Source organism: Coloeus monedula (genome assembly GCF_965178545.1).
Source record: "Coloeus monedula genome assembly, chromosome: 2".
NCBI lineage: Eukaryota > Metazoa > Chordata > Aves > Passeriformes > Corvidae > Coloeus > Coloeus monedula.
The window spans coordinates 38,847,736-38,863,181 of record NC_138782.1 but is presented as its reverse complement, the minus strand read 5'-3'; the positions used below and the strand labels follow the sequence as shown (position 1 = coordinate 38,863,181).

Genomic DNA, 15,446 nt, shown 5'->3' with positions numbered 1-15,446 from the left:
AACTAATATTGTGAGAGCAGCATTAAGGAACTGAATATCTGATACTTGTTTAATTTTGCAACTTGTTGCAATAAGAAGATTACACCAGTATTTCAAAAGCAGGGCCAGGGTTTGGTAACGTGACAAAAACCCCTAATCAAACAAAAAACTCCCAAACAGAAAACAAATGCCATAGAAAAATGGATTTCCAGAAATAAATCAGAACAGAGCTGGTATCTTTTCTACCTTTCTACCCCATATTTAATTTTAAGTTCATGTTAATTCCATGATTTGCTTTAAGATAAAGAAAGGGAAAGGAATCCCCATAACCATAAGGATACGGAAAAAGATAAATCAGGAGAAAAGTATGATCGACATGAAGAATAACATTAGTAAATTAACTCAAAAAATGACTGCAAAAGTGATTCAATCAGTGTTATTTTTAACATATGATTATGCTACTTATGTCTACATAGGAGACAGTGAAAGTCTTTTAACCAAAAAAATGATGGAGTGGCATAGTTAAATAAGCTCACTTTATGAAAATATATGATATTTAAAATAGCTAAAGATACAGGTATAAAAAGCTGTAATTTGTGGTAAGATAGCAAAGAAAAAAAAAACCAGCACACAGGTACAGCTTTACTAGTACTGTGATAATGCAGAGTGATAAAAACTCTTGTTAGGTAAGTTCTGTGCATGTGTTCAAGATCCCCAACGTTGAGGAAAAACAAATAGCTGGATAATGTATTAATAAAATCTCATACATATACCTTGCCTGAGAAAGTGGGCAAGTCTTTGATTTCCAGCCTCATGATTGCAGAATGACTTGAGAGAAGTTGTTTCACCTCCCAAACTTCTCTGCAGGATACAACATTCATCTTCCAGACAAAAGCCTAATCAGCCTTGACTTCTAAACTGCCAGCCAATTTATTGCCTCAATGGACTTCTCACCCGAGAAAAAAAATAACTCTAATGGACTCCTCTGACAAAAGTGCATAAACTAAATAGTGGGTACACATTAAATAATGTGAAATACCAGTATTTTGTAAAGTGTGGCAGAAGACTAAACAACAGTGTAAGCATTAGGAGTTCACTAAAATTCAAAATGCAGTTAATAAAATACATACATACAGATCTGAAACAGCAGGCAAGTTATTACTTTGAAATAAGGCATAAGAATCTTGCTTCCAAGGTACATACAACATCTACATGATGCCCACTGAAGCTGGCTCTCTGCTTTACATTTCAATATTTAAACAGCCAATGAAAAGACACAGACTTGCCTATAGCTCGTGTATTTTATATTGGTAATCTGCATTGCACACATTCGGCTGCTTTTAAAATCATGCAGTTTTACAAAGGCAAAAGACAATACGGTCTACACATTTTCCAGGTGCTACTCTGTTTTTAGATGTATCGGCTCTGAACATTCGAAGAAAAAAGAAAACAAAACCTTTTTTCATTATGCAAGTTTCTAATGTTGAAGGGGGAAACACTGCATCTAACCTGATACACATTCTTTGACTAGTTATTAGATTTTTATCGACATGCAATGTATCTAAAGCATGCATTATGCTAAAACAGACTTTTAGTTTGGTGTAACAAACATGGGTTATTAGCTCAGTGCATCAGGGTATCAAGTCTTGACTCTCTTGAGCTGTTGAGGAGAGAAAGAGACTGTAAGCTGATCACAATTCCAAGGTAGGGAAGGAGCACAGATTCCAGCATTTTGTCCTGGTTTTTCCTGTCTCAGCATTTATCTTCAACTACTGTCAGTTTTCAAGATCTCAGCTCCTACCAAAAGTGCAGACAAAGAATGAGAAAAAAAGGGAGAAGATAGCCCAGCACCTGTTTCTCTCCACTCGAGTTTCCAAACGTGTGGCGGAAGCCATTCTGTATGACATTTGAGATCCCTTCCATGCTGAAGCGCTAAAAGTAGTGAAAACATAGCAGAAAGAAAAAAAAAGGGACAGAGAAAAGTTCAGAAGACTATTAATCAGCATTTATCAAGACTATGAAAGACAAATGGCAAAGACAAGCTCCAAGATGTATTTCAGCACATTTCTATTTCTTCACTCATCTACTTAATTTTTTTAATTAAAAAGCAAACCTTATAATGGCAGTTAAGCAGTACTTCTACACCAAAATTTATTTAAACAAAACCTTCACACTGCAGACCTGATAATCAAGACTTGCCTTTTACAGCTGTGTCATTTAGAAATGTAAAAAAATCGCATTTTTCGAAGTTCAGCTCCCAGTAAAATCCCCTCTAACATTTGTGTTTGAACAATGTATGTTTAGAGACACTACTGACAAGAATTTTTCAGATTTTAAGCACATACTAGAAACACTGTTCAGAGGTAGTCATTTTCAGCTCCGCCTCTTAAAATCTTTTTATGCTTTCATGCTTCCTTTTCCACAATTGAAGGAACAATTAGTATTCCCCATTTTCTGTATTATGATAAAATATACACAATCAGTTAATAACACACCCATATTGATTTCAAGCTCCATTACATGGAATCCAAGTCAAGAAAAAGCAGCATATAATCCAACTACACATTTTTTCCTTGAACTTTGTAATCCTTTGTGCTTGCTGGAGAAGTAAGAAAAAAATCAAAATCAAAACAGTTTTGATGTTTAGCATGCAATATAAAATGAGCAAGTGACAAGAACATAAAATGAAACAGCCAAGCTGCTGACACAGGGCAGTATGGTGACCACACCTCAGCATGTTTATCTAAATGTATTTATTTATGTGAGGGGAATAAAATGTGCTGGAATACAGTATTCATTTGCTTTCTAAAGCACGCAAGGTCAGTAAAGACATAAATTTTGCCAAAGCCATCTTAACTCTTTTAAGATATCCTATTTAAAGGAACTGGTATCTTCAAGCCCTGACTATTTTTAACTGCTCCCCAGTTTCCCCTTGTGAGAGAGGTAAAAGTTTAGAAGTCTAAGAAACTGATTTACCCAAAGACTGTATCAAGGACAAAAAAATTACAATACCTTTTTTTTTTTTTTTAATATTCAGTTATAGTATCTACAGGAGAATTCATTTTCTTAAGAGTATGAAAACTCTACTTCCAATCTTTGTATTTAAATGAGACGTCATTTTAGTTAACAAAATGACCAACTAATACATTATTTATGAACAGAAACTCCGACTTCACAAAGCTACTAGAACATACTATCTGCATGTTCACATTCTCAGCACTTAAGAAAAAAAGGGTGCTGAAGAAAGGAACCTTGCACCTCTTTGTGTGAGAGGGCTCTCAAATCTGTCCTTGGTGACAGTGAAATCTGTTTTCAAAGAAATCACACACATGCAGCTACAGTCTCACTTGTGAGCTAATCTGTTCAATCCCTCTCAGAAAGCAACGTGACACACCTGTATCTTGAAGCGACCAAATGTCTTATACTGGGAACATGTAAGTTATACCTGAAAGCATCATTCAAGTTTCTAAACTTTAACCTAACCAGAACAGCTTATGAATCACTAGACTCAAGTTTCAAAACAAAGTAGTTATTTTTCTTTCTAGGTAAACATCCTTTTTAGTTTCCTATGACTGAGAAGCAAAAAGAAACTACTGACTGTGCTCTTGTAAAGGGACAACAATTTTGTATGGTTTTCCAGATATGTAATTTCTTAAAGTTCCACTAAAACTTAGCTACACACACGAACATCTCTCATTTGACAGATGAAATCAGAGCCCTATTTGGGTTATATCACAGGTATCTTATGCTTGTAAGTTTAGAAATAAATCCTGAAGTATTAATATTTAATTATAAATGTTTATTCCTTACATTTGAAAAGCAAACCCCAAAACCTTCTGTCATAGGTTAGCAAGCATAGTCCCGGAAGGGACGTCCTTGCTAAGGGGTGCTTACAGTTTCCTCTGGGAACTGATAGAACCTATCAGCTGGCCAGTTTGAATATGGACAATTCTCTAAGCCACTTAAAGTTGTGACCACCTCTGTGATCCACATTTAAGAATAGGCAAACTCCCCCTCCAAGCTCTCTCTCGTTTCCGGCGCTGGCACAGGTGGCTGCAGGCCCCGTGTGGGGGCCAGCGGGCCCGGCCAGGCCCTGCTTGGGCCAGGCTGGGCCGGGCCACGGCCATCCTGGAGCCATGGACCTGTTCCAGCCATGGAACCCCCCCCACTGCCTTGCCGTGGGCAGCTGGAGTGGCTCGGCTCTCCCCCCTCTCCACTGCGATAAGAAAAATTCAACATTCCAGCTGCAAAGCTGCAAGGCCGAGGTGAGATTAACCCTTTTACTGCTGTGAAGAGCTGAAACCTGAGGGAAGAGAGAGAGGAGATGCTTAAAGCTGAAATTCTGTTGTGAAGCTATGATATATCAGAGTATCCTGTTGTAATTTCATGAAGATATGGGGGGTGGAGTGTTCAACTCGTAAGCAAAAGCACCTGCGCTGAGATAGGCAGATGCTGACGCAGCTGTAATTTCATGAGAAGTTTGAACAAGGAGAGATGAACCAGATGAGGACTTTTGCTCCAAACGGGAAAGGAGAAAACCTCAGTACCTAGAGATGCTTCCAGAGATAGTCTTAATGATGAAGATGATGAAGACCCTTTGCTCCCAGGGAAGGAGAAGGGCCTCTGTTTTTGTTTCTGAACAGCTCAACCTTAAAATTGTACCCCAAGAAACTTCAAGAGTGGACCCTCGAAAGCAGTTGCGGGAAAAGCTGCAAGGGGGGGGAAAGGACTCACACGCAGGCAGAGAGACTCCTCTTCCTAAATGGACTGAACAATATTTGGAAGTGGGCGGCTGTCTCGTTGTGATAATGTTTTCATAGCATGAGCAAGAAGAGACTTCTCTTTCTAAATGGACTGAACAAGGTTATTATGGAAGTGGTAAACAGACTGAACATCTTAAGGGTTGTTTTTTCACATTGTCAGTGGGAGAAGGGAGGAAGGTGGGGGGAGGAGGAGAGTTCTGAAGGTGGTATAATTTTTTTCTTCCCTCTTTTAGAGTTGTTAATAAACTTCTTTATATTCTTTCAAGTTTGGTGCCTGCTTTGCATTTCTCCTAATTCTTATCTCACAGCAGATAAACAGTAATGAGTATTTTGGACCAAACCACTACACTAAATTGGTGTTTCCGCCCGGTTGCAAACCGAACCCGCTACACCTTCTGATGTCCAACTGAAGCATTCTTTCTGGGACTTAGCCAAGACCTACAAAACCACATTTTCTGCATCCCATAAGAGGCACAAAGAAATTTAAACATTAATATCTCACTTAAGTAATTTTAAATTATACTAGACAGATAACAAAGAAAAAATTGCTTTGACAAGCTAATAACCTAATTTATTTTGTGCTCAGACTCCTCTTATTCAACTCTACTTGAAAGACATTTTTCCTTTTGTTGCTATGTTCTGTAAAGAATAAAACAAATTATCTCCTCCCTGAACACATGCACTACACTTTGACCTCCTCCCCGTCTCTTGTTGAATGTAGTAACTCTGCCACAGGTTAGGAGATCCAGGGTCAGACACTCACTTTTTTTCCAGGGTAAGATACTCACTTTTTTCCTACCTGAGAATGAGCATGATCAATAAATATCTGTGCAACGACAGCAACAATAATACTGAATTTCCTGCAAGACTAACACATTCTAAAATTCACACACTGAAACCAAACAGATAAATGAATTTGCCTACTGATAATAGAAGAGAGAGCAGTACAACCAAAGACAGTATCTTTTGCAAGAAAGGTATGCTAGTTCCAGGCTGATTTGCAAACAGTTAAAAAGTCTTTTCTGAGCATGAGAAGAGTAAAATATATAACCCTTTGAAAAAAAATTTTCAATAGGAAAAGCTTAAGCCTTGTTTGTGAATGAAGGCATCAAAGCAGGAGTACCAGGTATCTTAATAAAATCCAGGACTACTTCTTCCCATAGGGGAAAAAAAACCCCCAAAAATTTAAATGTATAAAGACTTATAAAAATTTTCTTACTGTTCCAGGCATATGACCTCTTTCTTGTTTGCCATTCTGAGGACTACCATTTTTCAGCTTCTTTTTCTTCTTCGCTGTTTCTTTGTGTTCTCGCTGTTTGTTTTGTACTTCGATGAGGACAGAAATGAAGCTGTTTTTCACTTCCTTCTCAAACTCCAACTCATCTCGTAGAGCCAACTGCTGTACCAGTTCTTCAGAATAATCCTTAATAGCAGTCTCAATTTCTTCTAGCAGTTCATTTAATTCAGCAACAGACAATCTTTTTACTCCTACAAATAGTTAATATAAAAAGTAGTATGTCAAGATTTTAAGCATGAGAAAATTTGTGGGAATTACAGAAAAAAGTACTCTGAAATTTTTCAAAACAAAAAATTCAGTTCTAAAACCACACAGAACAAAACAATATTCTGAAAGGAATAAACACATCCCAGAGATGACAAGATTAGCAACAAAAAGATGGTTAAACTTTCTTCTTACTTCTGAGAAATCTGAGATAACCTGCAAATATGAAGAGTGTGCTGGTAATTTATACTGGAAACTGAAGTAAGCGCTAAACTTCTAACACAATTATTAACTGTTACTTTCCTCTGCACACACTGTTTAAAGTAAAAGGCTTTCATATTTTCTGAACTATTGGGTGATGTGTTACAGAGAGTGCAATCACAACCAATAAAATGTTCTGAGGCTTGCTTGGGTTAAAAGTGCGCATATCTTTGAGGACTGCTTTCTGTTCCAGTTTAAGTCTGACACACCTAGGAAGCTGTTAAGTCCCAGCAGTTGCTGTGTCAAAGAACATAATCTTATTTGGCACCTGAGAAACAGCTAGTCCTAATTACACTGACGGGTACAATCTGTTTAAGGACACTGCATAGATGCTTGCAATTATTTAGTTTCATTGAATCAGTCTAGTAAATACCGTGTCTACAAGAATTCTTGTAAGGCAAAGCACCTACAGACAACTGTTAAGAACTACAAATAAGGCCACAAACTAGAAAAAAGTGTAGCTCTTAGAAGCATCAAAAGCAGCAAGTGAAATGGGAATTTTTTCTCTTAAATTACAGCAGGGAAAATTGATTGGAGAAAGCTCCTTGTCACTTACTTAACTAAAGAGAAGGCAATGAAACCTGTTAAGACAATTCTCCATCAAGAAGCCACAGTTTTCAAGGTAGCTTAGGTCTTAAACTCTGCTCAAACACTGTAACAGTACTGAGAGAGAGCACCTGTGACTCCCAACACTTAAGAACCAGCTTCACAGCTTAAGAAACAATTGCTCCAAAAACATGGGTGCAGGTTACCCAACTGCAGTCCTGACTGATGACAGACCAGTTGTCATTATCGAAGTCTTCCAAGGGCTACATAGGAAATACTCAGCTAATACAGCTGAGTGAAGACAGAGGAATTCAAATACAGAAGACTACATGCACTGAAACTTAAGACAGTAGGCTGAAGAACTCACTTGTGTAACCAGAGCTTTATTTTTGGACTGCCTTAATATGTGTCTTTTCCTACCCAAGAAAAAAGTAAATACAAGTGATTTCCTGCTCTGAATTCTAAATGAATGAGCATCTCTGATCTATCCTATAAAAGCCAGACAGTTTCTAGGAAAAATGTGTAAAAATTTCAGAGATGCAGACAAATTCTGAAGCACCTTCACACACTAAAAATAGGTAGCAAGAGCTCTTAATAAAATAGTGACCTGAAAGACATGAAAGCAGATTCTGAGAAACTGGTGAAGCGAAGTTAAATTATCTGCCAAAGTAACTCAAGGCATTATTTGGTTGGGACTGACCTTTAAACCATAAAGATGCAACAGATGGACTCCTGAGGCAAAGCAAAATAAATATGATATGAAATACCAAGCAAGCTTGATTAGCTCCAAACCTAAAGACATATGGAACTGTCAGAAAAGCAGGAAGCCCTGCTGAACACAATACATTTTGCTTTCACATTCCTGAAATTTATGTGTTGAGACAGTTAAGAGACCATTTTCATGGTTGGAATCTCTTCCATAAATCTGAAATGTTGCAGAAACTCTAAGTCATGCCACAAGAGGTCGGCCAGTTTTCTGAATCTTCTACAGAGTTTGTATTGTTGACCCAGACTACAGGAAAGAAAGCACCAAACTTTTTAAGAGGAACCACAGTAGAAAGATCATCTGTCAAACATTCTTAGTGACCCTACTACCTTCTAGAATTTGTGCTGACAAATGCACAGATTAAACAAAATTTTCCATCATGAAACTGATTACTCATTGGTTTTTTTCATACAATTCAACCTACTACAATTAAATTATTAATGTATTTTCTCCTGTGCTTTTGTATAGGGAAGCACAGATGATTTCATTTGAGTAGAAGATACAAGGGATATTTTTAAGCTTTCTGAAGAGGAATGGAAGGGGAGGACTGAAAAATATGCATGGCCCTTGTAGCAGAAAAAAGAAATGGTAGCCTTATTTTTGTGTTACTCTCTATCGAGATATGTTGCAATGACTGAAACTGTACCAAAGGTATGGTAAAGCTTTATTTACTGCATAGCTTTCAAGAGCTTTAGCTGATCCTACATAGTGTACTGGCATCAAGAAAACGCCACACTTTACAGAAAATAACAAAGTTTAATAAAAAATGACCAACTTATCATTTTACCCATGAAGGAATCTCATTCCACTGTATCAACTGCAGAGTATTTGCTTTAAATTGAAATTCTATAAAGTTTTATTTTCATTCTTAGTCGTATGAAAGCTGACAAAGGTAAGTCCTCTATTTACGTTCTAAATCTAGGCTATTCTGTCAGGACATTTTGAAAATATTTTCGAATGCAGATATTTTGTAAGAAGGACTTGGTATGAATCAAACACATGGCAAACTTACCCTTTAAACTGTTTTCAGTAAACATAAGAGCAAAAATACTAAATAAATATCACTTACTCTCTTCATAGCTGTTGTTTGTACTGGATCTCTTGAGAGTCTGAATTTCCTGGGAAAGCATAGAGAGCCGATCTGACTGGGTGGGAGTTTCATCATCTTCTGGATCAGGCGATTCCTGCATCATTTCCTCTATTTCTTCAATCACCTTTGAGAAATGAAAACCCTTATGAAAACCCTCCTGCATGAAGAGTAACAGCCTGCAGTTTGAAGCAAGGCTGGATGAAATTAGCACCAAGATTGGATGGAAGAGGCTCAATAAAATCATACTGACATTTCCTCCCCATCCTTGCTCTCTGAGAATAACCACACCTTGTAACAGTAAATTGGTGATGGCGTAACAAGCAGTGTGTTGAAATGATAGGGTTATTTCTATATGAAGGTACCCATGATACTGCTTAAGAGAACTGAATTAAAGAGTGAGCTGGAGTATCTTTCCTGAGTATTCAGTTGAAGGAAGACACAACAACAAAAATCAATTACCTCCCCCATCCCCTATTTCACCACACTTCTCTATGTAAAACAAACAACCCTCCCTCCTCCAACAAAAAAAAAAACCAACAAAATGAAAACAAACAAACAAAAAACCCAAAGAAAACCTCTCAAAAAAACCTCTATAAACCCAAAAAGCCCCTCCAAACAGCCTGAAAATCTATTGTGCTCATGAGAAGTTTTATGAACTGATCCACCATAATCTGAAGCTGACTTGCATCCCTGGGCAAGACCTGAGCCAGACATAAAGTATGATAGCAGAAATTTTGTGCACAGATAGCTTACTTTACATCTCATAAATGAACACATTTCTACAGGCTAAATTATTACCTAGACATCTGAATAAATAACACATCAACTTTTAGAAGTTTAAAGGCTGAGATCCAACTCACAGTAAAAAAGAGCCGAGGCAGTTCAAGCAATGCTGTCTCCCATACTATTAATAACCATGTTCGTCAGAGTTCACAGGTAACCATTTATGCAACAACAAAATAGATTATTGCGTTTGCTTACTAAAGCAGGATCTTAACAGACCTGACTCTCATAAACCTTACCCAGAAGAGCAATTTTCCAGATAACTGAAGTAAACCCATGGATTTGATGCCTTTGGATACCAAGGAATTTGAAAGCTTAGTAGCAGAAACACTGATCTGCTTTAATGTTGGGCAAAAACTTCGAAGAATTCTTGCTAACAATGCCCCGTGGAGTTATGAACTGCCATACAGTCCTGCTGGAAAACCACAAACTATCATACCACTGAGATTCTGAAAATATTTTTGCTTTTTAACACAAATATTTAATTTAGTAGCATTCCTGACTAATTCATGGTAAGAAATACAGAAAGAATTCAAAGACCCTGAACTACCAACCTCACCTGAGGTATTGAAACACTTTTCAAATCTGAATGCCATAACGACATCTCACACATTCTTAAAACCCTAAACAAAGAACAACCAGGAAGCTTAGCTACAGTGAAGAGCAAGAACAACAACAAAAAACAGCAACAAACTAAAAGAACATTCTACACTGACAACATTGCCTTTGCTGAACACTTTACCTGCTCTGCTGTGAAGAGTGGTTCTTCATTGATGCAGGAAACAATGATAGAATGCATATCCAACTGTTCTCTCAGCTCTTCATCATCTGACAGGTCGAGGTTCAAGTTGTCATTTACCTAAAAAGCATGAAAAGGTATATTTATATAAATATATATACAACCCTAATATAGGTGTATAAAATGCATGTACATGTACAAAAAACAAAAGGGGAACTAATATTGAATTTTAAGAATGAAACTGAATCTTGGCCCATAATAATAGAATCAATAATTCTTTCTGTCAAATAGCCTGGAAAACGAAATCAAAATTGCAACTGGACAAAGTTAAAATAGCTGTCTTTAATGTCTTTAAATAATGTCAGTATATAAAGACCATATACACACTGATATGCAGATATCTACATGGGAGGCTGTCATTTCAATATAAATACTTAAATCTTAACTGAAGATTGACAAACGTCTGTGAGGGGTGAAAAACTTGCCTGTAACATCAAATGTTACACGAACCTCTTACTTTAAGTGCTTTTATAGTTCTAATTTGTCACATAAAAAAAGACATGGAAAAAAGTTGAAAAGAGTTGATATTGAATGGTAGTATCAAAATAATGGTATCACCCCAGATTATTATAAAAAATGTATTGTTAAATACCTCAGGATCATGTCAAAAAGAAAGAGAAGTAACACTGTTGCCACATATATACCACCAAATGATACTCATCCTTTCAAACCGAAGATATACGTACAGTAAAAGACTTAAGTCCCTTCCTTAATAAGTCAGGCATATTTTACTCTCACACAGTGATATATCCGGGTTTATTTAAAAAATTGTTTCTGTCCTTTCTCTATTACTAGACTGCAACCTAGAAAAGCCCCCCAAAGCTGCAACCCCTAACCTCTGACAACCTCAACTGCTTTAACCGATCTTTGGGCTAATTTACAAGCATCATGACTGGCTGGACAAAGTCCTTGGTTTCACGGTATCAGTTCTGCTTTTCTTGTAATTCCTCCTATTTTGTTTCTTCAGAAACCTTAAGAGTTTTCAGATTCATTTTGAACCTGCAACCAACATCCCCAAATAGCTCATCTGTAGGGGAAAACATACAATTCTTCAGCCCTCAGAATGAAGTCAAACGTCCACTTTTTTCCAGAACCTGAATTCCAATAACTGTGCAGTGACAATGCTCCACTATGATTCTCTCTTCACAAACTACACAGATATACCCCCATTTGACATTTTTTAAATGTCTGCAGTCCTCAAATATTTTTTAATATAGGATTATGACAACAATGATGGGATAATAAGCAAGGATAACAATTTATCTAGAAGATCTGCTTTCCCTCCTGACATCTCCAGAAACATTTTGAGAGACTTTCAGAATATGTTTTGATAATACAGACTAATAAACCACCAAAAATGGCATCAGCTGTAATCTGGACTAAAAGGAACACCTGGCTTTCCACCCAGCCACACTCCATGCCTCCTTCTGTTCTCCTGCTACCAGGGAATGACATATTTAAAAGTAATCTAATGAAAAAAAAACAAACAAGGAATTGCACAATCCCACTCCTCATACCACTGTGCACACCACTTCCACCCAGCTACTTCTTTCACTGTCACAGACGTATAAAAGTGTGCACAGACCTGTCACGTGAAGCAACTGAGACCAGGCAAATCAGCCTTATTGACCTTACATTTTTCCCTACTAAAACAGGAGGAGAAATGCTTTCAGCACAATTTTGGTAGCATATTATTAGTTTCAAACGCATCAGGGAAGTGTTGCTTAGCTGTTTTCATTGTAAGGAAGTTAAAACAAGATACTAACTCGTCCATATGTGCTGTCACATATCCAGCAGTACTGCTGAACACAAAGAAGCAGAAGAAAAGTATGTCAAACACTCCCCACATTCTTTACACATCAGAAGGCATGCCATGTGGAGTGAAAGCTGAAAAAACTTGAGATACATTTAATCCATAAACTCATTTTCTCTCTGGCACCATACCTAAGATTGGCACCATACCTAAGATTCTTTCTAATCCAGCAACACCACTTTAAACTTTTTTTATGTACTTTCTTCATAACTTCCTGCAAATAACTTACAAAAACTATATGAAACATTTTTTTTAATATATTATACTTAGTTCCTTATCAGGAAATCCATTAGTTTTCCCGTCCATTTTTCCGTGACACAAGTTCACAGCATGAGGGGATTGTATTTTTACTTGAAATTAAGGAATTAATTACTCTAAAACCATTTATAAAATCTGAAAAAGCACTCAATAAAAATTAGAAGAAACAGAAGTCAAATTGAAGGGATAACCATGAGACTCAAATCAAGAAGAGTTCCAAATTTGCACCTGCCTCTGCTGAACCCCAAAGTATCCTCTTCAGCAGAACAATCTTTGCTCCTGTCACATTAAAAAGCATCTGTTGATTATCTAATGGATGGCAGAAGTCAAAGCACTACCTGATTCTCAGGTTACACACTCAGATATTTTTACAACATAACTGAACTTCACTATGTTTAAAAGATAAGCCACTCATTTCCTCAGAAAACCTGTGAGATGGGAATTCCTCCTAGCTTTTCTTCCTGATGCGTTTTAATCCATTTTTAAGATCATCAGAGGACAACCCTTCCTATAAACCTCTCAGAAGGTTAATTCCCTGCTCCCTCCCCAAAGAACCATTCTAACTCTTAAATAAGGAAAACAAAACAAACTCTTGCACTTCACTGTCTCCTGGGCCACCTTTCCTGTTAAAGAAGCCATCTGACTGTGGAATGAGATGAAGTTTAGAAAAGTCCTCACTGGATTTACTAAATCAGAGTACTCCTGCCTCTTTTCCTCCCTTACCCAGACCAGTGTTCAATAATGAATCATACAGCAGAAAGATTTTATGTGAAACACTTTCTCATTTCACATTTTTTTCTATCATGCTCTGACTCTAATGAACAGTCATCTAAAGCTAACCCAGACTTACTCCAACCCAAAGAGATGCAAACATACATCAATGGTTCTTTGATTTTTAAAAAGCTCTCATGTATAATGGCAAGTACTAAAAATATTTTCAGCCACTTAATAACAACATTCTTTTATACAAATGCAAGCAGTTTGATTTCCCTGTTGAGTACCAAAGATCCAAAGAGGGTACTTCTGCTGATCAGAACTTACCCCTTTTTCTGAAAGATTCAGTGTTGGCAAGTGCAAAGCTCTGGTGTGGGAAGATTTCCAGTCAACTGCCATCACATTACCATAATTATCAGTCAAAGCATTCCAAATCCTGGAGAGAGGAATAAAGGAACAAAAACGCAGACCTCAAAACAAGCAGCAACTGATCAGTAACAAATATATTCCTAATGATATCTCATCAGTAACTACATTTTCCCCCCTGTATATTCATCTGCAAGTTACTGACAATATTTTTAGCGTTTTAAAGCTAAAAGAAAATGTTTTTTTTACAATCATAATTTACTTCCCTTTTTAAACAACAATGTATACACAGCAGTGAAACAAAACAATAAATGAAGACACAGCTTCCATACTAATTATATAACTATACTCAAAATATTTTCTGGGGGTGGATGAGCCTTTCCTTCAATGAAATTTGAGCTGAGCTATAAATTCCATTCCTAACGTTGTTTAGCAGAGGCTGAGTAGCAAATTCTGAGCCAAATCTTTTTCTTCCTTTCCATTTATCACAGAATAATGAAAATACACAGATCAGACTAAAATTTTGAAAGAATTTTTTTTTTCCCAGAAGTATTCTTGCAGAGCTCAGCCCACCACTCTTGTGCTCAGTCAGTCTTTACTGTTTCTAGAGTGTACATCCTCTCTGGCTGTCCTGGAGGCTTGCCTATGCAGAGCTGAGGCTTGAACATGCAGACCTATGCTGGCAGCTCAGACTTTTACCACGGCAGCCCTGTAAGCAGGCTGCTTCCTCAAGTCCCTAGCCAAGCCCTGCCTCCAGGCGCTATGCTGTGGGTGGATGCTTGGAATGGTCGCCTAGCTAAGGCTCAGAGGAGGTCAGAGGAAAGGCCGAGGCAGACAGAGCCTCATCACTGCTCAACGTGATTCATGGTACTCTGAACTTACCTCACTGTTTACACCACAGTGTTTAGCTAACAGGCTTTTTTTCATTCTTCTCTTAGAACACGGCATAAAATTTAGTTACCGGCATAAAATTTAGTTACCTTAAAGAAAGACTGCAGTATTTTTAATGAAGATAAGCTGGCTAAATTTACTACAAAGTAAGAAATAGAAATGCTAGTAAAATAATGTTAAAAACTGTACAGCAGCACGGATCAGAAAGGCTCTATTGCTCAGGGGGAAAAAAACCCAAACAACTATCGCAGTTGCGATTTTGTTCTTCACCCGCTTTCTGCACTTTCCACATTTAATTTCAAGCACTGAGACAGTGGGCACTTTGTAAGAAGCTAAACAAATACTAACCCCGGTCACTGCACTTCAGAACAAGTACTTCTCGCTACCTCGGCGGGGTAAGAAGCTCTGGGATGCTCACGCTCCCCTGGCAGTCAGGGGGATAAAGCCGGAGAGCTCCATGCCAAACCCGCGCCGCGGAGGCCGAACGTGCCCTCTCTGCCGAGGCCCGGCAGTCGCCAGCTGCAGCCCCGGGGGCGGGGAAAGGCTCCGCTCCCGCAGCCTGCTGGACTCGGCAAGGCCCAGGGGCAGCGCTCCCGCAGGGCTGCGCCGCGCTGTCCCCTCAGGCCGGGCTGGACCCCCCGTTCGCTCCCTCTCCGCGCCCCCCAGCCCGCACTCACTCGTCGTCCTGCAGCGCGCTCTGCTCCGTCAGCGGCCGCAGCGGAACGCGGCTCTCGCCGCCGCCAGCCCGGGCCTGCGGGGGCTCGAAGCAGAGGGACAGCTTCGCCCCTAAATCCCCGCCGCCCCAGCCGCTCTTGTCGCGGGCGGCCTCGGGGCCGCTCCCCGCGGAGGGCTGGAATCCCGAGAAGTCCTGCCAATCGCCCGGGTCTCGCTGCGAGGCCGCCGCCGCCGCCATAGC

At 38.6% G+C, this 15,446-nt stretch overlaps 1 protein-coding gene across 3 annotated transcripts in view; it reads right to left on the bottom strand.

Annotated features, from left to right (window-relative positions):
• The window catches only part of FEZ2 (fasciculation and elongation protein zeta 2), a gene marked incomplete at its 5' end in the record, with an annotated part of 29,991 nt that extends 14,545 nt beyond the window's left edge, over positions 1–15,446 (bottom strand). Inside the window, 6 exons of one of the 3 annotated variants that reach the window (XR_014227358.1) lie at positions 1,831–1,911; positions 5,962–6,230; positions 8,886–9,030; positions 10,432–10,548; positions 13,601–13,709; positions 15,208–15,443. Coding sequence is in view for 2 of the 3 variants with exons in the window: in XM_082303023.1 (XP_082159149.1) it covers positions 1,831–1,911; positions 5,962–6,230; positions 8,886–9,030; positions 10,432–10,548; positions 13,601–13,709; positions 15,208–15,443 (957 nt within the window). Of the gene's footprint in view, positions 1–1,830; positions 1,912–5,961; positions 6,231–8,885; positions 9,031–10,431; positions 10,549–13,600; positions 13,710–15,207 lie in introns of all 3 variants that reach the window. The other 2 variants (XM_082303023.1, XM_082303022.1) reach the window with 2 other exon arrangements.